The 25,723-nt window shown below is 44.3% G+C and overlaps 1 protein-coding gene across 1 annotated transcript in view; it reads left to right on the top strand.

Annotated features, from left to right (window-relative positions):
- Positions 1–25,723, top strand: part of LOC126262460 (uncharacterized) — a 421,346-nt gene that overhangs the window by 333,371 nt on the left and 62,252 nt on the right. Inside the window, exon 5 of the mRNA XM_049959116.1 lies at positions 8,313–8,498. Coding sequence (XP_049815073.1) covers positions 8,313–8,498 — 186 coding nt within the window. The remainder of the gene's footprint in view (positions 1–8,312; positions 8,499–25,723) is intronic.

Raw genomic sequence — 25,723 nt, 5'->3', positions numbered from 1 at the left:
GTACTTTGTGTAGCGCCGCAACTTTCCACTTTTCCTGTCCCAGTTGCGAATGGTTCCCGGGAAGAATTGCTAGTAAGCCTCCTTCTGAGCTTCATGATCATTCATGATCCTTTTATATATAGTAGGGAGTAATGTATTGGTGGACTCTTGTAGAAACATACGCCTTCGGAACTTCAACAGTAAAGCTCACCCCTGTGATTCAGAACGCCTCTCTTGCAGCGTATGCCACTGGAGCTGGTGGAGCATCTCCATGGCGGTTTCGCGCTTATTAAATAAACCTGTAACGTAACGCACTGTTCGTCTTTGGATATTATTTATTTCCTCTATCAATCATGTCCGGTACGGGGTCCAGACTGACGAGTAATATTCAAGTATTGGTCGAACGAGCTGATGGAAAGCATCAGTCTAGATGAACGACCATTATGTCTCTCACCACCTTGAACCCATGTAAAAAAGTACTTGTCACCATTAAATACACATGGTTATATAAATATCTTCGTGTATAAGTTATTATTATTATTATTATTATTATCGTATGCATCAATTACAGTAATACACATTTAGCAAATCAAAGAAATATATATATATACACTCCTGGAAATTGAAATAAGAACACCGTGAATTCATTGTCCCAGGAAGGGGAAACTTTATTGACACGTTCCTGGGGTCAGATACATCACATGATCACACTGACAGAACCACAGGCACATAGACACAGGCAACAGAGCATGCACAATGTCGGCACTAGTACAGTGTATATCCACCTTTCGCAGCAATGCAGGCTGCTATTCTCCCATGGAGACGATCGTAGAGATGCTGGATGTAGTCCTGTGGAACGGCTTGCCATGCCATTTCCACCTGGCACCTCAGTTGGACCAGCGTTCGTGCTGGACGTGCAGACCGCGTGAGACGACGCTTCATCCAGTCCCAAACATGCTCAATGGGGGACAGATCCGGAGATCTTGCTGGCCAGGGTAGTTGACTTACACCTTCTAGAGCACGTTGGGTGGCACGGGATACATGCGGACGTGCATTGTCCTGTTGGAACAGCAAGTTCCCTTGCCGGTCTAGGAATGGTAGAACGATGGGTTCGATGACGGTTTGGATGTACCGTGCACTATTCAGTGTCCCCTCGACGATCACCAGTGGTGTACGGCCAGTGTAGGAGATCGCTCCCCACACCATGATGCCGGGTGTTGGCCCTGTGTGCCTCGGTCGTATGCAGTCCTGATTGTGGCGCTCACCTGCACGGCGCCAAACACGCATACGACCATCATTGGCACCAAGGCAGAAGCGACTCTCATCGCTGAAGACGACACGTCTCCATTCGTCCCTCCATTCACGCCTGTCGCGACACCACTGGAGGCGGGCTGCACGATGTTGGGGCGTGAGCGGAAGACGGCCTAACGGTGTGCGGGACCGTAGCCCAGCTTCATGGAGACGGTTGCGAATGGTCCTCGCCGATACCCCAGGAGCAACAGTGTCCCTAATTTGCTGGGAAGTGGCGGTGCGGTCCCCTACGGCACTGCGTAGGATCCTACGGTCTTGGCGTGCATCCGTGCGTCGCTGCGGTCCGGTCCCAGGTCGACGGGCACGTGCACCTTCCGCCGACCACTGGCGACAACATCGATGTACTGTGGAGACCTCACGCCCCACGTGTTGAGCAATTCGGCGGTACGTCCACCCGGCCTCCCGCATGCCCACTATACGCCCTCGCTCAAAGTCCGTCAACTGCACATACGGTTCACGTCCACGCTGTCGCGGCATGCTACCAGTGTTAAAGACTGCGATGGAGCTCCGTATGCCACGGCAAACTGGCTGACACTGACGGCGGCGGTGCACAAATGCTGCGCAGCTAGCGCCATTCGACGGCCAACACCGCGGTTCCTGGTGTGTCCGCTGTGCCGTGCGTGTGATCATTGCTTGTACAGCCCTCTCGCAGTGTCCGGAGCAAGTATGGTGGGTCTGACACACCGGTGTCAATGTGTTCTTTTTTCCATTTCCAGGAGTGTATATGGACATGTGAAATTATATACATTACACAAGTTTTACAACGGCTCAGACTATACTCGGATGTTGATGGACTCGATCCAGTGGAGTGCCTCGCGGGATGCTTGATGGAGCTGCTCAATGCCACCAGGGAAGCGTCTGATTGGACATTCATCCTCAATGTAGCTCATTGTTTGGGTGTCACCACAGTCACACACACTGTCACTTGAAAAGCCCCACTTGTGCATGTTGTATTTGCACCTACCCTCTTCCGTCCGATATCTGTTTAACTGCACCCACACCTCCCTTGGTTGGTGGAAGCCTGGAACTGGAACTGTTGGATTGTCTACAAGTTCGTCGTTTCGGGTTCTTGTAGCTTGCCACTCACGTTTCCACTCTGCGTCCTGGTCGAATCCTGTGGATAGCATTTGGACTCCCATTTCATATGCTGGTCCTCTAGATTTGAGGCGTTTCCTGGGCAGTGATAGCAAATCGTCATGGAGAGGGTTCGAGTTGTTTTCAGAAACTTGTTGACAGAGGTTGTAAAGAGCAGCCTTCCGACGGAGGTCTGGTGGACAGATGTTTGAAAGCACTGGTAGCCAGCAAGTAGGTGTAGACCAGACTGTACCACTAATTACTCTCATAACTGAGTTCAGTTGGACGCCTACTTTCACTACGTGGGCGCCTCGGAGCCAAACTGGTGCAAAGTATTCTGCTGCAGAGTATACCAGTGCAAGGGATGCTCCTCGGAGGACTGATGTGGGTGCTCCCCCTGTACTGCCTGCCAGCTTTCTCACGAGGTTCACTCGTGTTTGTATCTTCTTGGCCAAGTTGGAAAGGTGTTTTTTGTATGTTAAAGTTCTTTCCAGAGTGACTCCCACGTATTTTGGGGTGACTGTGCCAAGAGGGCCTAACTTTCGGCTGATCTTTGCTGATGAAAGGCGATTAGAGAGGTGGAACGGGCTTACCTCGGTTTTAGAAACATTTTGACTCAGTCGCCATGTGTATAAGTTATGAGTATTGTTTTAATATCTTAATATCCGCATGTCTGCTGCAGTGGACGCCCTCGATAACTTGTTTTTAATATTGTAAAGTTTATATGAATGCGTGGTGTCTATTGTTTCGAACATGCCAGAAAGACACCACTAGGAATCCGCAGCTGTGATACACCTGATGTAAACTGAAGGTGGAGAGGGGAGAAAGGAAAGGAACTAATGATAGCAGCTGCATCGGGACTTAATGCGGAGTCAGCGGCGACGAGTAAATATGTATGCCAGACTGGCACTCGAACCCGGGATCGCCTGCTTAGTAGGCAGTGGTGTTAAGCGCTGCGCCACCCGGACACAGTGTTTACAGCAAATGTGCGGCCTGTCTCGACAGACTCCGCAGCTGACCCACTCTCCCACCTGGCACCACCTGTCCACGGTCCCCGTCCATGTCCTCCAGGCTCGCTAATTTTAGATTCCGCTGGAGGTCGAAAGTAAATGTGTATCTGCACTGAAGGTTGTGGGCATGTCCGAAAGAACAGACACCACACATTCGTGCAACTGATTGTCCTCGATGGGCAATGAGTCCACAAACTTCATCGCGGATGCACATTTACATCCGACCTCCAGAGGGAATCTAACATTGGCGACAATGAAAGACATGGACGGCGACTATAGATAGGTGGGATTGTGGGTCAGCCGGGGAGCGCGCCGATATAATCCACGCACTTGCGATAAACCCTACGTCCGGATGGCGCAGTGGTTAACGCACCTGCCTATTAAGCAGGACATCCCGAGTCCAAGTACCGGTCCAGCACACATTTTCACTCGTCGTTGCTGAATCCGCAAAAAGTCCCGATGCAGCTGATATCGTTAGTTCATTTCCTTCCCTTTTCTTTCATCCCCGTCCACCTTCAATTTACGTAGTTCTAATGTCTGCCTGTTCATAGTTTTGTCCTATTTTTTCCGATTTTGGCCGTCTAGGGACCGCGTTAAACAACTATTTTTCAATGTACATTTCTCCTATTGCGCTCCTCCTCTTTTCTCTTCTGCCAATATGTCTTCATCCTCTCTCTGTGCTGCTCCCTTCGGTCTTCTGTCCACACTGTTCCTCCAGTTCTTCTCTTCTTCACTTCAAATCCTTCAAAATGTTGAATTTTGTCTCTCATTAAGTCTCTGTTGGTTATATCATCTTCTCCTATACCCATCTCCTCTAAGTCTGCTTTGACTTCTTTGAACCAGGTAATTTGGGTTCTGGGGTTCTTGTCAAAAAACATGAATATTTTCTTTGTCAGCCTTTCATCATTCATTCTTTTGAAATGGGCGTAAAAGCTTACTCTTCTCTTCCTCATAGTATCTCCCACTTTCTCAATTTTATCATACACTTCTCTATTACTTCTAAGCTTCCAAGTCCCATCCTCAAACCTCGGCCCAAGTACTCTTCTAATGATTTTTCGCTCCTTTTTTGCTATAGCTTCCATTTCCTTGTTAGTGTTCATTGCTAAATATTCAGATGCATGCAGACACTCTGGCTTAATCACAGTGTTGTAGTGCCTTATTTTTGCGTTAATTGATACTGACTTCTTGTTGTACACATTCTTTGTTAGCTGGAATGCCATTTCCATTTTTCTTGTTCTTGTTTTATTTCCTTCTTTATCTGAAGCATTGGGCTGGATGATTTCCCCTAAATATTTGAAATTAGAAACCTTCTTTATCTGGCCATACTTTGTAATCATATTGTTCGGTGCCTCTTTTACATTGGTTAGGTACTCTGTCTTTTCAAAGGAGATTTTCAGTCCTACTTTTTCTGCTGTTTCATTCAGAATATTGATCTGTTTGACTGCTTCTTCCAAACTTCCTGCCAGAATCGCTAAGTCATCAGCAAAAGCGAGGCAATCTACTTCTAATCCATCCTTTATTCTTCCTAATCTGATTTTTTGTATTCCTTCTTCAGTCGTTTTCTTCCTCCACTCTCTAATAACTTTTTCTAACACACAGTTGAATAGGGTAGGTGACAACCCATCTCCTTGTCTTAATCCTGTTCTGATTTTGAATGGTCTGGATATCTCACCACGGAACTTTACTTTTGCATAGGTATCCGTAAGTGTTTCTTTGACGATTGCGACTGTTTTCTTGTCTGCTCCAAACTCCCTAAGGATGTTAACCAAGGTTGTTCTGTCAACGGAGTCGTACGCCTTCTTGAAGTCAACAAACGTGATAAAGATGTCTTTTCCTCTTAATCGTCTATATTTAATAATTAACTTCAAGTTTAAAATTTGCTCCACACAAGATCTTCCCGTCCTAAAGCCTGCTTGGTATTCACCAATTTCTTGATCAAGTTGTTTCTCCAATCTGTTTTGTAGGGCCTTAGATAGAATTCTATACGTTACCGGAAGTAAAGCCCTCTGTAGTTATTTGCATCGGTTTTATCCCCTTTCTTGAAGATGGGGTGGATTAATGCAGTTTTCCATTCTTCCGGTATACGTTCCGTTCTCCAAATCTCATTGATTATTCCCAGTAGTTTTTCTTGAGTTGTATTATCCACACTTTTCCACATTTCTGCAATTATCATGTCTTCCCCTGGTGCTTTATTCTGCTTAAGGTTTTTAATGATTTCTCTGATTTCTATGAGGCATGGGGGTTCAGAATTATTGTTTACTGTGTTTGGGGTGTTGGCTGGTAATTTTTCAATAGGTTCCTGACAGTTGAGGAGTTGTTCAAAATATTTTGCTAATATTTCACAATTTTCTTCATTATTCATTGCCAGTTTTCCACTGGTATCTTTAAAACACAGATTTGGTGCTACATATTTTTGTAGTTTCTGTCTGAATGTGCTGTAAAAGGATCTGTTATTGTTTCTCTTAAAATCTTTATCCATTTGTATAAGTTGGTTCTTTTCAAATAGTCTTTTTACTGATCTAATGAGTTTTGCTGTAGAAGATCTTTGCTGTTTGAACTCCAGGTAGTCCTTATCACTTTTGGTTGAGTGCCATTTCTTCCATGCCTTCATCCTTTGTTCTATTGCTTCCTCACATATCTCATCCCACCATTCGTGTTTCTTTCTCTTTTTCATTTTTGCGACTTCTTGAGCAGATCTTATCATTCGTTCTTTTATATCTTCCCATTTATCCGAACATATAACTATGTTTTGACAGAATTCTTCACATTTCTCTTTCAAGATGTTTGCGTCTATCTTTTGAGTTTTCCTGTTTTGTATTTGTTTCTTTCTTTGTGGTATGACATTTAATTTGATTGTCGATAAGTAGTGGCCAGTTACAATGTTTGCCCCTTTCCGAACTCTCACATTCATTATTTCTTTTTGATTATAGTGTGTGATGGCTATGTGATCTATCTGGAACTCTCCAATACTTGTGTTTGGTGATTTCCGTTTTCTGTTTCTTAGGAGGTTTTTTGAAATTTGTAGACATTAATTTTAAGTTATGACCCTTGCATAGTTCTATTAATCTTTCTCCATTTCTGTTTGTCCTTTTGTGAGCCGGGTAGTTTCCTACTGTTTTTTTGTATTTTTTTCTTGGCCTATTTGTGCATTGAAGTCCCCAAACAGTATTTTCACATTTGATGTTGGGATTTTAGAAAGTTCGTGGTCTAGAGATTCCCAATATGTATCTACTTTCTGAGGGTTTTTCTTATTGTCATTGTTGATGGGTGCGTGGCAATTAATAAGTGTATAGGTTTTATTTAGGGCGCGGAATGTGAGAAAAGACAAGCGTTCATTAGGTGACTGGAAGTCGGTTATTGAGTTTACCCAGTTAGATTTCACGATGAAGCCTGTTCCAAGGTGGGGAAGGCCTCTTCCACATGGGTTCCAGCCTTTCTTTCCTTTAAATATCCTGTATCCTTCATAATCCATTAAATCTTCATCTGGAAATCTGGTTTCCTGCAGCGCACATATTTGGATTTTATATACCTTTGTAAGTAGGCTGTTTAGGTTTTTTTATTGGTAACGCCACCTCTGTATGACAATCACTGGCTGTGCTGTGTGCAGTCTGTGACTAGTTTGCATTGTTGTCTGCCATTGTAGTGTTGGGCAGAGGCAGCTGGCTGTTAACAGCGCGTAGCATCGCGCACTTGGAGGTGAGCCGCCAGCAGTGGTGGATGTGGGGAGAGAGATGGCGGAGTTTTGTAATTTGTCATGAACTGCTATATATATTAGTACTATTGAGGTAAATACATTGTTTGTTCCCTATCAAAATCTTTCATTTGCTAACTATGCCTATCAGTAGTTAGTGCCTACAGTAGTTTGAATCTTTTATTTAGCTGGCAGTAGTGGCGCTCGCTTTATTGCAGTAGCTCGAGTAACCAAGATTTTTTTGAGGTAAGTGATTTGTGAAAGGTATAGGTTAATGTTAGTCAGGGCCATTCTTTTGTAGGGATTTTTGAAAGTCAGATTGCGTTGCGCTAAAAAAATATTGTGTGTCAGGTTAAGCACAGTCACGTATAATTGTTAAAAGGGGACGTTTCACCTTCAAGACTTTGGTGAGCTGCTTCAGTTTTCCCGGCTTCAAGAGCGAGTTAATATTTAGGGTTCCAAAGAAATGTACGTTGTTTTTCTTTAGTTTAGAGGATTTTGAATTTCTTGAACGACATGGTGCTTCAGGCTCTCCAGAATCCTTTGGCCTGATTTGTGCTGCTGTTAGCGGCGGAGGATTGGTTACCTCCTGGAGTAGTTCTATCTAGAGAAATTGACATCATGCATAGTTGTTTGAAATTCAGGGGGGAGATGGTTTTTTGGGCCATTCCGAGGTTAAAACTGGGATTGTAAGTTCCAGAGTGTGTGTTCAGCCGCTCCTAACATGGAGAACAGACGCTGTTTGTAGCCGCTCCTCTAGGAGTTCAGACGCTACATTTCGTTAGTTTTTGGTCCGCCCTGGGTATTTGATTTCCCCAGTACCACCTATATCTAGGAGGCATTCCCCTATCCGCCACCTGAGGAGGCGCCCGATGGGGGTACTAACAACCCCACACGGGTTCCTTCCAATCCTAACTTTGGATTCGTTATCAGATGTTCAACTAAGTTGCTCCATCTTTTTGTAATGATTTACCATAGACTTAGTTCCTTTCCTTTCCTTTTCTTTCACCTCCATCCTTACGTAACTCTAATCCCTGCCTGTCCATAGTTTTCTCCTATAATGTTCCTTCCAATGCTAACTTTGGATTCTTTACCAGATGCTCTACTAACTTGCTCCACCTTTTTTCGTGACGATTTACCGTAGACCCGTTCGTTCGCCTATTCTATTGGGGCTGTATGTGACACGTTACAGTGCTTACCCTGCACTTTAGCTCGCCACGCCAAGTGAAGGTTCCGCTTGTTTACAGACTGAGCCGAAGTAGACGCAGTTCGACCTTGGACGAGCACGGCGAGGCCGCCGCCAAGGACCCGGCGAGCGTGAAGGAGGAGGAGAGGAAGGCGAAGGACAATGAACTCAAGCCGCCGGAGGAAGGACCTCTGGAACTGGAGGAGGGACGCGGGGCCCGCAAGTACTGCGACAAGGGCGGCGGCGTGTAAGTCTGACAGAATGTCGCAACCACTTTTATTTCCTCTTCGCTAATCCACTTAGCACTATGGCTACATTTATTACCCTTAACCTATCACAGTTAATAAGATATTCTAAACAGATTAGATAAAAATGATTAAATTTTTCCATCATTGAGTTACAACAAAAATACACTGCCGTAAAAAAATTACAACACCGTCAAGGAGCCGCACGGGGTAGCCGCGCGGTCTTAGGCGCCTTGCCACGGTTCGAGTGGCCTTCCCCGTCGGCGGTTCGAGTCCTCCCTCGGCGTGGGTGTGTGTGTTGTCCTTGGCGTAAGTTAGTTCAAGTTAGATTAAGTAGTTTGTAAGGCTGGGAACCGATGACCTCAGCAGTTTGACCCATAGGAATTTACCACCACCACCAAGGACTGTGTTGAGTGACACGGCCGGCCGTTGTGGTCGGGAGACCTGTCTGAGCGCCCTCTTGTTTTGGCTCTGCAAGTAACAACTGTGTTGTGTTTAGAGGTGAACAGTTTGTGCAACATCCATTCTAGGATAAAATCATTATCCACCAAAGAGTACGTACTACTGTTGGAGAACTTGAAGCATTTGTACAGGGTTGCATTATGGGCCACGAAAAGCTGGATGGGCGTGTCGATGGGTTGCTGCTCATGTTGAGGCATGTACCTGTGTATGTCGCTGGTCTGAGTAGTGTCTGTGGAACATTTCCTCACCCTTAGACCTGGTTCTGGACGTCCGCGTACAAACGCACATCAAGGTAGATGGGTTATGAGAGCACCTAACGTGTCAGCACAGACAAACGGGAACCGTCTGCTTGCAGCTGTGCTAATGTCAGATGACCCCGGGCCAGGCTACCACTGATACCACGACACTGCCAAACACATGTACTCTTGTGTCGTGCTATTCAGATCTCCATGTCTGGACTACTCAGCAGTGCATCATCGTTAACAAAAGCAAAACTGGCATTCTACGGGTCTCAGTGAAAAATGCTAGAGCCCCTAACGGGGAAGAAAATTCTTGAAAAGCTTGCTTTAAAGCTTCAGAAATGTAAAATTATGCACATCACAAAACGAAAAACTTTGTATTCTATGACTGCAGTATCAATGAGTAATCGGTCAACTCGTGCAAATACCTTGTTGTAACAATTTGTCGGGATATGGATAAGGAAATGAGCGTTTGGCGTCATTGGCCGGGAGGTCCCTTGCGTGGAAGGTCCGGCCGCCTTGGTGCAGGTCTTATTACATTGAACGTCACATTGGGCGATCTGCGCGCCGGATGAAGATGAAATGATAATGAAGACAAAACAACACGCACTGCCTAAGCGGAGAAAATCTTCGACGCAGCCGGGAATCGAACCCGGGCCCGTAAGACGGCAATCCGTCACGCTGACCACTTTTTTTTCTTTTCTTGTAATCTCATTTTGTTCGTTTTCGTTCGTTTCATCTGCTCGGTGCGGACGTCGCAAGACACCCGTTTTAGTTCGTTGTTTATCCAGTAACTCAGTTTTTTTTATTACAGAGGGCAGCTAACCCTCTGACCGAACACGCTGAGTTACCGTGCCGGCGACCGCTCAGCTATCGGGGCGGACTGTCGGGATATGAAATCGAACGACACCATAGCCATAGCAATGGGTAAAGCGGGTGGCAAACGGCGGTTGACTGGTAAATTACTGGGGAAACGTAGTCAATGTACAAAGGAAATTGCATGCGAAACACTCGTGTGAACGATTCTAGAATATTGCTCAAGTCTGTGCGACCCGTACGAGGTAGGACTAGCAGAGCATTGAACGTATACGAAGAAGGACATTTTTTGTTTGACGCATGAGAGAATGTCAGGGAGATGCTAAAAGAACTGAACTGCAGACGCTTGAAGATAGATGTAACTAGCCCGTAAAAGCCTACTTAGAAATTTCTAGAACCAACTTTATACACAATATATTAGAACCCTTACGTATTGCTCCCATAGCGATAGCGAAGACAAGATTAGATCAATTATAGCGTCCAGAGAGGCGATTAAGAATTCTTCCCGCGCCATATGTGAACGGAACAGGAAAAAACCCTAACAGATGTTACAATGGACAGTATTTCTCAGTGGTTTGCAGAGTATAGATGTAGATGTGACATAATGAGTTTTAAAGTGATAAGAAGCATTTACGTCGTGTGCGTGACTGAATGTTCCTGGTAAGTAATTAGTGAAGCAAAACTGAGCAGTTTGAAGAGAGCGCAGAGGTACGTGAATGGCAGGCGTTAGGAGGACATGACAAACTAATTCCTTAGTCGATCTAGTATGAAAACTGAATAACGCAAGATTTGTTTAAAAATCGAGTTCAGCAATTAAATAACTGAAATATTCTTACCGTAAAATAGTTGAAAGAAATAGACCCGCATTATTAAGCAGGACAAGTGATGACGCATTACCAGAGACATCTACTATAGACTTGCTACAAGTCAAAACCTGAACTGCGTTTAATTTTAGCAACTTTTATCATAGCAAAACAGTTATTGGTTACAGTCCACTATATGCACAAGGAGATTTGAGAGCACCTACCGATGTCGTTTAAGCAACCCACACCGTTATATCTGGCCTAAAAAAAACGACGCGCGAGATTTTTATATTTTCTCGCTCCCTACGCGCACACAATTAGTCCTACAGAAAAAAAAACTAGTAGAATCTTTTGAAGGAAATTTAATGTAGTTAAATTTTGTTATGGGATACGTTTCCGCTGGAGGCATAAGAGTCACCTTCAAACGCTCCTCCATCCCCACACCCATCCCTCACCAGACGGGACCTCAAGTTTGTCGTTCGTGGCACTTCCTCCTACCACTATGCAAAAATTTCCGACTACACGAACTATTCACGATTTCGACCTTTTTTTGTCTCTATTCATTGGGCTATTACGCCACCAGCATAGTCGGTTATTTCATTAAAATTATTAATTTACATGTTCCGGTGAGGGCAATGAAAGAAAAACGACGTTTGCAAACATTTCACCAAATCAAATTATACTGTCAGTTCGATCCAAACGTGACCCTTACAAGCACAGTAGTTTCGTAGTCAGAACGCCTGATCGCATCTATGTTATTGTTTATTTCATGCTGTTAACATTCACAAAACTGTTAGGTAAAATTTACACAAACGTTAGTTTTACAATTTGTAACTGCTCGATGACCCTGGTGGCGTAATAAGGCCAGTCAATGAAGACCAAAAAAGGTCGAACGTGAGAAAAATAATTCGTGCAGTCGCAAATTTTTGTATTGCTATAGGGGAGAGTGCCTTGAACAACAAACCGGAAATTCTGACTGATGGGGACTGAATGTGGGACGGGGGATGGGCAGAGGGGGGGGGGGGGGGGGGGGGGTGAGGAGGGAGCAGGGAGGAGCTCCGTTTGAAGGTCACTTTTGCGCTTTTCTCTTGAGTACCTCGAGTATTTCAACGTCTCACGAAAGCGTATCGCAGAAAAAAAATTATGCAGGTCTATTTTCCTATGAAACGGCCCTGGTCATTTTTTTCTGTAGGACTAACAGTTTGCGCGTAGCGAGCGAGAGTATATGAAAATCTCGCGTGTGCTTCTTGAAGGCCAGAACATTGCGTGTTGCATAAAACGACGTCGGTAGGGGCAGCCTGAATCATCCTGTAAGGCACACAGTTCAGTATGATGGCCCCTTGTGTATGTAATGTAACTAACCGTTTTCGCTCTTCCTATTGCTCTAAACTCAAGCGAATACCTTAAAAATTCAAAGAAGTAGATAACGGGGGCTACAAACAGCCTTCTCTTAGTGGTTACTTAGACATATACCTTCCCTTGTACAACATTATATCAGAGAAATTAATAGACGTTTTCTATTTTTAGCGGAGTATATATACACTACTGGCCATTACAATTGCTACACCACGAAGATGACGTGCTACAGACGCGAAATTTAACCGACAGGAAAAAGATGCTGTGATATGCGAATGATTAGCTTTTCAGAGCATTCACACAAGGTTGGCGCCGGTGGCAACACCTACAACATGCTAACATGAGGAAAGTTTCAAACCGATTTCTCATACACAAACAGCAGCTGACCGGCGTTGCCTGGTGAAACGTTGTTGTGATACCTCGTGTAAGGACGAGAAATGCGCACCATCACGTTTCCGACTTTGATAAAGGTTGGATTGTAGCCTATCGCGATTGCGGTTTATCGTATAGCGACATTGCTGCTCGCGGTGGTCGAGATCGAATGACTGTTAGCAGAACATGGAATCGGTGGGTTCAGGAGGGTAATACGGAACGCCGTGCTGGATCCCAACGGCCTCGTATCACTGTCGAGATGACAGGCGTGGCTGTAACGGATCGTGCAGCCACGTCTCGATCGCTGAACCAACAGATGGGGACGTTTGCAAGACAACAACCATCTGCACCAACAGTTTGACGGCGTTTGCAGCAGCATGAACTATCAGCTCGGAGACCACGGCTGCGGTTACCCTTGACGCTGCATCACAGACAGGTGCGCCTGCGATGGTGTACTCGACGACGAACTTGGGTGCACGAATGGCAAAACGTCATTTTTTCGGATGAATCCAGGTTCTGTTTACAGCATCATTATGGTCGCATCCGTGTTTGGCGACATCGCGGTGAACGCACATTGGAAGCGTGTATTCGTCATCGCCATACTGGCGTATCACCCGGCGTGATGGTTTGGGGTGCCATTGGTTACTCGTCTCGGTCACCTCTTGTTCGTATTGACGGCACTTTGCACAGTGGACGTTACATTTCAGATGTGTTACGACCAGTGGCTCTACCCTTCATTCGATCGCTGCGAAACCCTACATTTCAGCAGGATAATGCACGACCGCATGTTGCAGGTCCTGTACGGGCCTTTCTGTATACAGAAAATGTTCGACTTCTGCCCTGGCTAGCAGATTCTCCAGATCTCTCACCAATTGGAATCGTCTGGTCAATGGTGGCTGAGCAACTGGCTCGTCACAATACGCCAGTCACTACTCTTGATGAATTGTGGTATCGTGTTGAAGGTGCATGGGCAGCTGTACCTGTACACGCCATCCAAGCTCTGTTTGACTCAATGCCCAGGCGTATCAAGGCCGTTATTACGGCCAGAGGTGGTTGTTGTAGGTACTGATTTCTCAGGATCTATGCACCCAAGCTGCGTGAAAATGTAATCACATGTCAGTTCTAGTATAATATATTTGTCCAATGAATACCCGTTTATCATCTGCATTTCTTCTTGGTGTAGCAATTTTAATGGCCAGTAGTGTATTTCACTGGTGGCAGCAGCATGAGATATTTGTGAGTCATCAGGTAGAATGACCCTCATATATTCACTCATGAATCAAAGCAAAATTGTTTTGTGAAAAGCTGAGGTAGACGAAGTATTGGCTCCTTTTATGTCCGACGCTCTCCCACTAGTGTGAAGCGCAATAATCGTTGTATATATAGGTGGCATGCTTACAATAGCAACACAGCACATAATGAAGAAGGTGTAAGTAGTTTTTATGTTGATAATGCCACGTAGTGCTCTGTATGAAAATCGCTGACTGCACTGTGTGCAGTCCAACGAGTTGGTGCAGTCTGTGGCTGGTTGGACTCTTTGTTGGAATATTCACTTGTGTAGCGTTGAGCAGTTGGATGTGAACAGCGCCTAGCGTTGGGCAGTTGGAGGTGAGCCGCCAGGAGTGGTGGATGTGGAGAGTGAGATGCCAGAGTTTTGAGAGGATACTATAAGCGGACGATCTGGACGTATATCCGCGAGAAAAAAGAAATTTGTAAACATGGATGTAATTTTTGAACATTATTAAGGTAAATACATTGCTTGTTCTCTATAAATAAATATTGTGTGTCAGTTTAGTGATGATCAGAATAAGTAAAGAGAAAACTGCTTGAGTACGTTGAGCATTGCTGAGCTGTTTGAAAATCAAATAACGTAGAAGTTTACCATCACAGTCATTCATAATTTTTCTAAGGGGACGTTTCAGAGCTACTACAGTGTAATAGTTGCAGCGCGGACGCATTAGTCGCAGCTGTGAGGCATAAACTCTGGATAACTTTGGCACATTTAGACAAACTAATTTACGTTTATACAGAATTTCTGCAATCATACCGATTTTCTACGTACTCTTTACCCATTAACGATGCACTTTACTTCATTTGTGTTTATCACACACACACACACACACACATACATATATCTATTGCCCACATATACATTATAAGCATTTATGTCATAATTTACCTAAGAAACACGCCCAAAACCGAACGCGTGCTAATTTCCTATACGCAGATGGCAAGCACGCAGGCAACCTACACGTTTTCTATAGGCGGGAGAGAGCCCCAGAAACCTTCGCGAGATACGTGTCGCATTGAGATGTACTTTAGTTTGTGTTGTAACCCCATAGATAGTGCCAACCAGTGGCTTCTACAAGCCCGTTATGCAATGTAATGAACGATTAATGGCCAACATACCGTTAAGCGGATTATGTGCGAGCTTGCCTGGAATTCGAAAGTAGGTTGTAACTCTATGCATTGGGGCCACGCAACGGAGCTAATGTAGCAGTCGCCTAGGAGAGAGCCGCACTGACTTCAGATGTGGCTGCGACCGTCGTAAATCCGCAGGAGGTAGCAGGACTCATTTCAGCAAACCAAAGGTGCCCTGTTCCCTCCAGGGCTAGCTACAACGCCACACTGCCACTGCCGCCTGTTGTGAACGGTGAGTGGCGGTAACAGGTGGGAGTCAGAGGCGTTACCCTGATGCTTGCAGGCGTAAATGAACTGTACTTATGGGACATGCTTGGCTATGACGTATATCAATATTTCTTCCTATACGAATGTCAGTTTGGAGATAGAATGATCCACAATGCGATCCAAATAGGCCTCAATTCTCAAAAAAAACAGAAATGTTTTGATTTTCGTTCTCTTGGACACTTAGTTGTGTAGTTAGTGCGCATTTGCTATGACATTGTACGGAACCACGATGGAGTTCAGTGCCCTACCTGTTCCGTAGACTTCTGCAAGTGCGTTTCAACTTTAGTACCCAGAAGCGTGTGTTGGACGTAGAAACCGTAGCAGATCTTTACTGATCAATTCCGATACTTCTAGTAAAAGATTGGTTCTGACTAGGTGACGCAGATGACAAGGACGACGATCATTTATGCGTCACGTGCTGTATAGTGGCTACTAACGCATCACTACACAATACACACCCTGGACTAGTACTCTACCGACGCTTCAATATTTCTTCAGAGCAACCTACGAGCATCTTTTTAGACAGTCAATATTGTGACTGCAGAACGATTAGCTATTTTATCACCGACAGGCACTCTTATTAGATCAACCCACACCACAACTAAAATCAGTCATACGGTCGTAGCCTTTCATAATTATACACCACAAAAGTTCCCGTGACGTCCCGGGAAATCCTACGAGCTTTATTCGTGCCAGAGGTCTGTTCTTTGAAAGTTTTCCCAAGCGCCAATCTGTACTCGGATTTTGGGGAAAATCCGCTCCAAAAGTCCAAGAATGCTCACATAGAGAGTATCCCTGCTCCCATGCGACTGGGAACAAAACCCCATTAGATATTTGCCCTTTTCGCAAAGACTACCGCAGTCTCTCGCACCGCATGTAATGCACGTAAACTCTCTGTCCGGATTGAAATGACTCGAACAAACCATCCCTAAGTACGCGGAGCAAGTAGCTCTTCAGTCTGTTCCCGCATATACGTTTCGTCTCCCGTCTGCAACTCCAGGGTGAATTTTACAGCGCTCGTTACTGCAGCTGACCGCTCTCTATAGGCATCTGCAGCTTCAACGACGTGCGGAATCTCTTCTCCAACTTCTGCCTACAGCATTACGGTAACGCATTTTAATGCACGAGATTTCCTTTTGCAACAGCTATTCTGTGAGTTCCTTAGAAAGAAAAATCGGGCTGACCTGTCATATTCCCTCTATCAGTTTCAAGTACAGAATAACATTACACGGAATAATTTATTTCGCTGTCATCGTCTGAAACCTCCATCGTTTCTGAAATGCCTCAGACAAATCTGCTCGCGGTTACGTCCGCGTCTTCACTGCGAGCCCTGCGGCAGTACAACGACGAAATGAGGCGTAGATGTTGATCAGCACCATTACCATCACTTCTTGCTCTCATTCAGAATGTGAGAGGCGTCTCACAGACACGCTACCCTCAATTTCTGTCTCCATTGGTATCTTTGAATACAAGTCACATCTTGCATTAGTAGAAGTGCAGAGTCAATCTTAACTGGTGGCGGAGAGCGTTGCAAATTCACATCAGATGCGGAAGGGATCACGATTCAAGTTTTTTATGAAGATTTTTCACTGCAAACAATTTTATCATCTGTTAAAATAACTTTTGAGAACATTTCTCGTGGAGAAACTGTCTTGACCCCAATAAAACATTTATTTCGATGTTTGCCGGTTTCGGTCAATATCTTGATGGTAGGCGGTAGCAGCGAACAGATCAGATGCTGTGATGCCCCAAACGTCAACTGCACTCGATCGTGGAGTCACAACACCTGCTCCGTTCGTCGGCACCGCCTACCATCATCGTATGGTCAAATACCGACCTAAACCGGTAACAGTCGAAACTGTTTGTGATCGACTTTAAAGCCTGTTAAAAGCATAGAACATATTCTGTTCATTTATACTCATGGACAGCTATCTCGCAAATAAATGCCGTGTTGAAAAGGGAGCCACACAAATGGTACTGGACGAGGTGTCACGCGACTGCGATGTTGTCAGACCTTGTACTGGTAATCAGCGTGACACACGAGCACGGGACGTGCAACACACTTGATATCAGTGTATTTCATCGTGGTCTCGTAACAACTGCTCGACGTATGGGACACTCCACCTGTGAGACAGTTCAGGCACTAGGTTTTTCAAGCCACCCTACAAGTGGCTCGACAGCTCCATAGTTGACTTCCATGAGCAACAATATTTTGATGACGGGGGTAAAATCTGGCTATTGCGGATTGGAGCACGGCCAAAGTGCAGTAAATAATGCGCCAGTTCAGTGCTGAAGAGCACCGTTCGTTCAGCTGTCGTGCAGTATCGTTCGGAACCAACACCCCGGAATGGAGTCTAGAAGAAAGGTGTGCATCTATTCATCATTCGTCACAGGGTGCAAAGATTAGTAAGGAAGCGTGCCACTGGGCGCTAGAAAAACGAAAGAAGGTCGCCCGTACAGACGAATCACCGTTTTTGGCCAGTTCTTTCCCCATGGTACGTCAGTGGCATTGATAATTCCGCCGAACGCCTGATATTTCTGAAGGAGTCGCTGTGGCGATGCTACCGCTCCATGAAGTATAAATTTCTAAGCTAATAGATGCCTGTGATTTTTCAGACATATTTCTTGGGCTTCATTCAGTAACAACATGCAGGCTTTCAAAAATTAAAATGCGTGGGGGCCCCTAACTACGTACCCTCTGACTCAGAGTTGAAATATTAGAAGTCTTGGCTTGTTTCGTTGTCTAGGGGCTGGGATACGTAGTTGCCGCATTACAGACCAAATACTGCTGAGTCTACAGTATACGATAAGAATATACACATGAATCGAAACATCGAAGGTTCCTATTACTCGGCAATATCGAATTTTGAAAGTAACATAGAAAATTATAAATGAAAGATTCCAATTAAATAAAATCTGCAGGTGCTATTTTAACGACTTTAAATGATGAGTACGATAGCAGAAGTACCTTTAAGAATGCCATTTATTACTGCAAAACACTTACTGGTGTCGATGGTCCAGCAATTAAATAAAATATAAGTTGAATAACAGGGAAACAATAGATTCCTACTTCACGTAATTAGTTATCAACAACAACATAGCTCGCGAGATATTCACTTCTAAACGCATACTACGTCTTCACTGCAGAAGCCATGGAAATGGTTCAAATGGCTCTGAGCACTATGGGACTTAACATCTGAGGTCATCAGTCCCCTAGATCTTAGAACTACTTAAACCTAACTAACCTAAGGACATCACACACATCCATGCCCGAGGTAGGATTCGAACCTGCGACAGTAGCGGTCGCGCGGTTCCAGACTGAAGCGCCTGGAAGCCATGGAAATCTCACAAGTGCAAAAGTCGGCACTACGAAATAAGTCTATCTCCCGCGACAACGCGGAACCTGCTCAACACTCTCCAAGTCTTCCCTGCGACTGTGCGTCCGTTGCGCCTAGCTGTCCAGTACTCGCTCATGTCCTCTCCCATACTGTCCAGAACTCCCCTGTCCTCTCCCGAAACGATGTTCCTCCTCCACTTCCATACAGTCTCTCCACGTGTCCTTTTTGGAACGATCGCTGTGATTGGCTAGAGCGCTTCCACCATGTCTTCAAGCCAACACACATTCACAAACATAATGAAACACATTCGAAATACTGGATTTACATTTAAATAACTTGAAATTAAATTAATATTCCTACAGATGGACCATAAACACGCTCTAACACACATTATTAAATACATAAACAAATTAAATAAACATACATCAAAGGAACAGAACAGAAGTAAGACAGTCGCCTAATGTCTCTGTGCTTTCTAAAACATAGTAAATATTTGACCAATTTCTTCATGAATAGGATATATCGGATATAAACAAAGACATAGACGAATAAATATATTTATAAGCATGCTGCTACCGTTTTTTCGTGTAAGTGTTGAGTACTTATGACCTGACGCGATTAATAGTAATCGGCCACTTTGACCTCCAATAAATCATGTACTATTCAAGTTATATGCCTGTAATTCGTACCAATTTAGGTTTACACTAATAGCTTTCTAAAGACATATCGATCGACAAAATCGGATGAACCGTTTAGATTTTGGAAACTCGTTGCTGGGTGTTGCTTGTATAATTTTTCGTCAGATACTAAACTATGAACTAATAAAGATATTCAAAATCTGATTACACCATCAGAATCGTCGTGCAAATAATGGTAATTTACATGTTGCTTTTTGAAATGTCTGCCATTAAGGTTTCACAAAGTGCGCCATCTTTGGCACTCCCGGCATGTGTCCTTCATCGATACAGCGTCACCATGGAATTCCCAGCCACGCGATCGGCCTGGACCATATGGTCTGGCCATTGTGCGGCATCACAGGTTTCGCAGTAACAGTGATGACAACATTATTATAAGAAAGTCGACGAACGCGAACAGAAATAAAACAAGAGAAAAGCTTCCGCTAGTGTACTTACCATAACTGAAGCACCTCGGTGAACGGCTAGGCAACGTCCTCCGCTTACGAGGTTTGAAACCGATTTTCCGCAGTAGCCACAGGATCAACAACACGATAGGTTCCACCAAGGATGCAGTCAACAAACTAAATACTGTAGGAGTATATGAACTACGATGTGAGTGCGAAGCTGCCTGCATAGGAGACTCAGGGAGACCAGTTAGTACACGAGTAGCTATGTGCGATTAGCACAGCATAATAAATTGGCGATAGCGGAACACCACCCTGACTGTGGACAACATGTCTTATTCCAGGAAGTCCGTGTGCTGGCAGTAGAGTCGTTGACACGGCAATGCAAAATTCGAGAGGCGATTGAAATTATTAAGCAGCCTGGTATCATAAGCAAAGAGGACAGCTATGAGCTTCCGGCGTCCTGGCTGCCACCTACAACTGTCCTACGAACTCGACTGCCCAAACGGAAAGATATGGGGAAACCTTCAATGCATTTCCGCGCACACGAGGAAGGAAACGTGCCCACCAGAAGACAAGCGCTGATTGGTAACTTTCGCCAATCACTAGCAAAGCGGCTAGCCCAAGAACAGCTTCCTCTTTCGTCGTGACTAGTGTCTTATATTCTATGCCCAACAAAGTTTCAGAAAAAAATGACGTATTGACACCGATCGGCTGTAATACAGAGCCACCTCTCCTCCATAAAAACTCTTGCCCTGAGGAAGGCCCTTGTAATAGGTCGAAACGTTGGTTTTAAGTTTGAAATAAAAGTTCAATTTATGGACGTCCACCTTATTGTATGGACGAGGGACTTCAGCTGATGATATATAAAAGAAAAAGTACCACCACAACTGTATCTTGAGAATATCTTTATTCTATCACACGACTAGTTTCGGCGGCACAATACCGCCATCCTCATGCTCCACCACTGCAGACAGAGTATTTAATTTCCCTGGCGCTTTTACTGTGGGTTCCTTGTTACTAGCATACGTGATTTAGCTTTCATCAGGCGTATACATGGTGGTCCATTGATCGTGACCGGGCCAAATATCCCACGAAATAAGCGTCAAACGAAAAAACTACAAAGAACGAAACTTGTCCAGCTTGAAGGGGGAAACAAGATGGCGCTATGGTTGGCCCGCTAGATGGCGCTGCCATAGGTCAAACGGATATCAACTGCGTTTTTTAAATAGAAACCCCCATTTTTTAATATATATTCGTGTAGTACGTAAATAAATATGAATGTTTTAGTTGGACCACTTTTTTCGCTTTGTGACAGATGGCGCTGTAATAGTCACAAACATATGGCTCACAATTTTAGACGAACAGTTGGTAACAGGTAGTTTTTTAAAATTGAATTACAGAACGTAGGTATGTTTGAACATTTTATTTCCGTTGTTCCAATGTGATACATGTACCTTTGTGAACTTATCATTTCTGAGAACGCATGCTGTTACAGCGTGATTACCTGTAAATACCATATTAATGCAATAAATGCTCAAAATCATGTCCGTCAACCTCAACGCATTTGGCAATACGTGTAACGACATTCGTCTCAACAGCGAGTAGTTCGCCTTCCGTAATGTTCGCACATGTATTGACAGTGCGCTGACGCATGTTGTTAGGCGTTGTCGGTGGATCACGATAGCAAATATCCTTCAACTTTCCCCACAGAAAGAAATCCGGGGACGTCAGATCCGGTGAACGTGCGGGCCATGGTATGGTGCTTCGACGACCAATCCACGTGTCATGAAATATGCTATTCAATACCGCTTCAACCGCACGTGAGCTATGTGTCGGACATCCATCATGTTGGAAGTACATCGCCATTCTGTCATTCAGTGAAACTTCTTGTAGTAACATCGGTAGAGCATTGCGTAGCAAATCAGCATGCATTGCACCATTTAGATTGCCATCGATAAAATGGGGGCCAATTATCCTTCCTCCCATAATGCCGCACCATAGATTAACCCGCCAAGGTCACTGATGTTCCACTTGTCGCAGCCATCGTGGATTTTCCGTTGTCCAATAGTGAATATTATGCCGGTTTACGTTACCGCTGTTGGTGAATGACGCTTCGTCGCTAAATTGAACGCGTGCAAAAAGTCTGTCATCGTCCCGTAATTTCTCTTGTGCCCAGTGGCAGAACTGAACACGACGTTCAAAGTCGTCGCCATGCAATTCCTGGTGCATAGAAATATGGTACGGGGAGCAATCGATGTTGTAGCATTCTCAACACCGACGTTTTTGAGATTCCCGATTCTCGCACAATTTTTCTGCTACTGATGTGCGGATTAACCGCGACAGCAGCTAAGACACCTAGTTGGGCATCATCATTTGTTGCAGGTCGTGGTTGACGTTTCACATGTGGGTGAACACTTCCTGTTTCCTTAAATAACGTAACTATCCGGCGAACGGTCCGGACACTTGGATGATGTCGTCTAGGATACCGAGCAGCATACATAGCACACGCCCGTTGGGCATTTTGATCATAATAGCCATACATCAACACGATATCGACCTTTTCCGCAATTGATAAACGGTTCATTTTAACACGGGTTACGTATCACGAAGCAAATACCGTCCACACTGGCGGAATGTTGCGTGATACCACGTTCTTATACGTTTGTGACTATTACAGCGCCATGTGTCACAAAGCGAAAAAAGTGGTCCAACTAAAACATTTATATTTCTTTACGTACTAAACGTATATGTAATAAAAAATGGGGGTTCCTATTTAAAAGAAACGCAGATGATATCCGTTTGACCTATGGCAGCGCCATCTATCGGGCCAACCATGGCATAGCGCCATCTGGTTTTCCCCTTCAAGCTGGACGAGTTTCGTTCTTTGTAGTTTTTTCGTTTGATGCTTATTTCGTGAGGTATTTGGCCCGGTCACTATCAATGGACCACCGTGTATACTCGACACTGTGTTGTGTTATTGGAGAATGAGGTGTGAGTGCCTTGGATCCAGCTCTCACCACTATGCGTGAGTGCTCACAGATCAGGATGGCTCCCCAACGCCTAAGGCGTCTCTTGGTGGCAATGCAACTAGGTAATTGCCTTTAACTCAGTTGCTGATGAATGTGTCAGCGATGATGGCAAACAGTCGACTTCCAAGTGAAGTTGAGATTGCCAGCTGAATTCAGTCACACTATGTTTGTGTCAAAGCAGTTGGAAGCGGAACACTAGATCAGGTGGCTAAAGACGGGGAGGAAAGGATTTTGAAATCGCCTGGAGTGATTTACGGTCCCGTAACGAGTTACCCTCTCTAGGTTCATATGGTATTGCCACATAAAGTTGCTACGGAAATGGACATTGCAATGAAAGAATTCTAAGGAAGTCAGAACGCCGAGAAAACAAAAAAAGATACCACAGGGGGGCGCGCCCAGCCCAGCAGTAACGAATAGCTGACGCCAGCAGAGAAAGTGGCTGTCTTTTCTCCTAATGGGGACGAAAATGGGTACGGAACTCGGAAGACTGAAAAGAACAGGTCACTTTAGAGGACGTCCTTGTAACTAAGGAAGCTGAAAACAGGAAGACCTAGACAATATTTTACTGTATTTATGTATCCCGATGCTTGTCTGCTGTTCAGGAAAGTATACACCATTACAGTATTTTAATTAAAAGCACTGTTCTCATTACTTCAGCTCCCAAAACTCACGGCTTTTCCAGTCAATTTCACAAATTCAGACTTAAATGTCACTTGCATACCGTAAAAGAGCTTCCTAAAAAAGGTCTTCCACAAAAACGTATGATACTGTTTTCTTTTTCTGAGTGCCCTCCTGCAGCAGAAAGAAAGAATATCAAGTTTTAATGAAGTGTCGTGTACAACAACGAGTTCTGGAGGATGAAAGACGTCAGATCGACAATATAGAAGGAGAGAAGATTGCCGAAAGCGTATGCTGTTCATTGTTAAGTATCACGGCGTATGGTTCTCTCTCTTTCTCTGTCTTACTTCGCTCCTTGTTCTTTTGTCTCCCTCAGAGGGAGTCTCTCTCTCTCTCTCTTTCTCTTGTTTGCAGGAGCAGAAAAGTTCACTCCCACAGCCCACGAGGCAATAAGTACCACCCTTTTACAGTCTCGTTCTGAAAACTAAGCTAGAATTTACGTCAGCACAGTTCCTCCAAGTATAATAACTGAGTATAATCAAAACTTAAACGGATACGTTTTAAGCGGTATTCTTGAATGCGACAGTAGTTTAATGTTGTGTAAATCAAAGGAGTAATAAGCAATCTAAATTATTTTAGGAAAAGAACTAAGTTTACTCTTCTTTCACCTTTGGCATGTCTTCTTTTATGCCGGCCGCTGGTGGCCGAGCGGTTCTGGGCGCTACAGTCTGGAACCGCGCAACTGCTACGGTCGCAGGTTCGAATCCTGCCTCGGGAATGGATGTGGGTCATGTCCTTAGGTTAGTTAGGTTCAAGTAGTTCTAAGTTCTAGGGGACTGATGACCTCAGATGTTAAGTCCCATAGTGCTCAGAGCCATTTGAACCATTTTTTTCTTTTATACTAATTTCAGCTTTGTACACTTTACTGAAATTCATTACGCAGGCGCAATTAAATCAGTGAACCACAGTTTCTCTAGCAATTTGAAAGATAGAATAAACATCGATACCGACAAAAATTATTTAATATGAATTGACATCCGCCTTACGTCGACTGTCACTTTGAATGTCGATATTTTCTTGTAGAATAAACTGCTGTGGCACTTTCTTGGTTGCTTACATGCTGTCGGTTTTCATTGCTTTACCCCTGGAGTGACACTACTCCCTTCGTTCTCTTTTTTAATTTGCGCATATATTTATTTTAGCCTGTTCAGAATGATCTCTTTATGATACGAAATAATTCAGGCATAAGACGTAGCCAGTAGCGATTCAGACACTTCACTTTTCTTTTGTAGGATGGCATTCAGGTATCTGCAGTATCCCTGCCTGATTGCAGTTACCGCGCATCACGTCGTAAAGAAAGGGCCGATCGCAGCAACTGCGGTAGTGCTGCTGAACACAAGCACGTTTGGACGAAATCCGCAACTAAACCGACCACGAAACATTTTTAGACATTATAACAGTTATTACGCGCCGTGAAAGAGATGGGTATGTGTGAAATTTGTGACGACTTTCAGCGAAAAACCACTTTACAAAATCCATTTTGCACCAGAAAGGCTAAACGTCCAAAAAGTACATGTGCTATGATTAGAGATTTCCTTGAGCGTTAATAAGACGCAGGGAGAAGCAGTGAACTCCATCTTCCTTCGGCAGTGCAGTCATTATACTAGTGCTGTGTACGTGGTATCGAGTATCTACGAAAGTTTTCCCGCTCCCATTTCGAGCAGTAACTCTTCTTCGACATGCACCAACCTGTATAGTGATACCCTTGTGATGGATCAGGACCTATTTCACCACTCATTTCGCCGCAAAGGAACAGACAGCAGAATTCACCGACGACTACTACAGGGCTACTGCAAACACTATTGCTTGGTCTCCGCTGCCAGTAGCAATCGGAAACGATGGACTAACAGCCTGAAATCTTCCGACTGATAACACTTCGAACTATGCAGTGGAATTCTGAAGGAAAAGTGAATACATGATACTAATCGGGACGATATATGCAGAAACAAATTAACAAGTAATTTTCAGGCACTTTTTATCCTCGCAAGTGAAATTTTTCCTAACGACACCTTCACATATTTACGTTGTTCCACACAAAAGGCAGTTTTCTTCGTTAAGCATCTACTTTATACAGATTCTCCTAAAACCGGCCCCTGTCACAAACATGTTGATGCCTCTTCTCTTGGCACTGTATCCCAAGAACCCTTACACAGTAGGCAAACTCCAATTCCAAAACGTTTCACAACTAATAAAGATAATGTTACATAGTAAAACTGGGCAGAAAGATCCTGAATGTGAAAGGATTTAGGAAAAGATCTATGGTTCCTTTCTGAATTTTTGTAGTACAATGCGAAATTATTCGCATTTTGTCGGTACACCATTTTAACTAGCTGTAGAGGAAACAAGTTACGTGCACGACATG

This window comes from Schistocerca nitens, chromosome 6 (assembly GCF_023898315.1).
Source record: "Schistocerca nitens isolate TAMUIC-IGC-003100 chromosome 6, iqSchNite1.1, whole genome shotgun sequence".
Taxonomy (NCBI): domain Eukaryota; kingdom Metazoa; phylum Arthropoda; class Insecta; order Orthoptera; family Acrididae; genus Schistocerca; species Schistocerca nitens.
The sequence above is the reverse complement of the archived record's forward strand: the minus strand, read 5'-3'. Positions and strand labels throughout refer to the sequence as shown.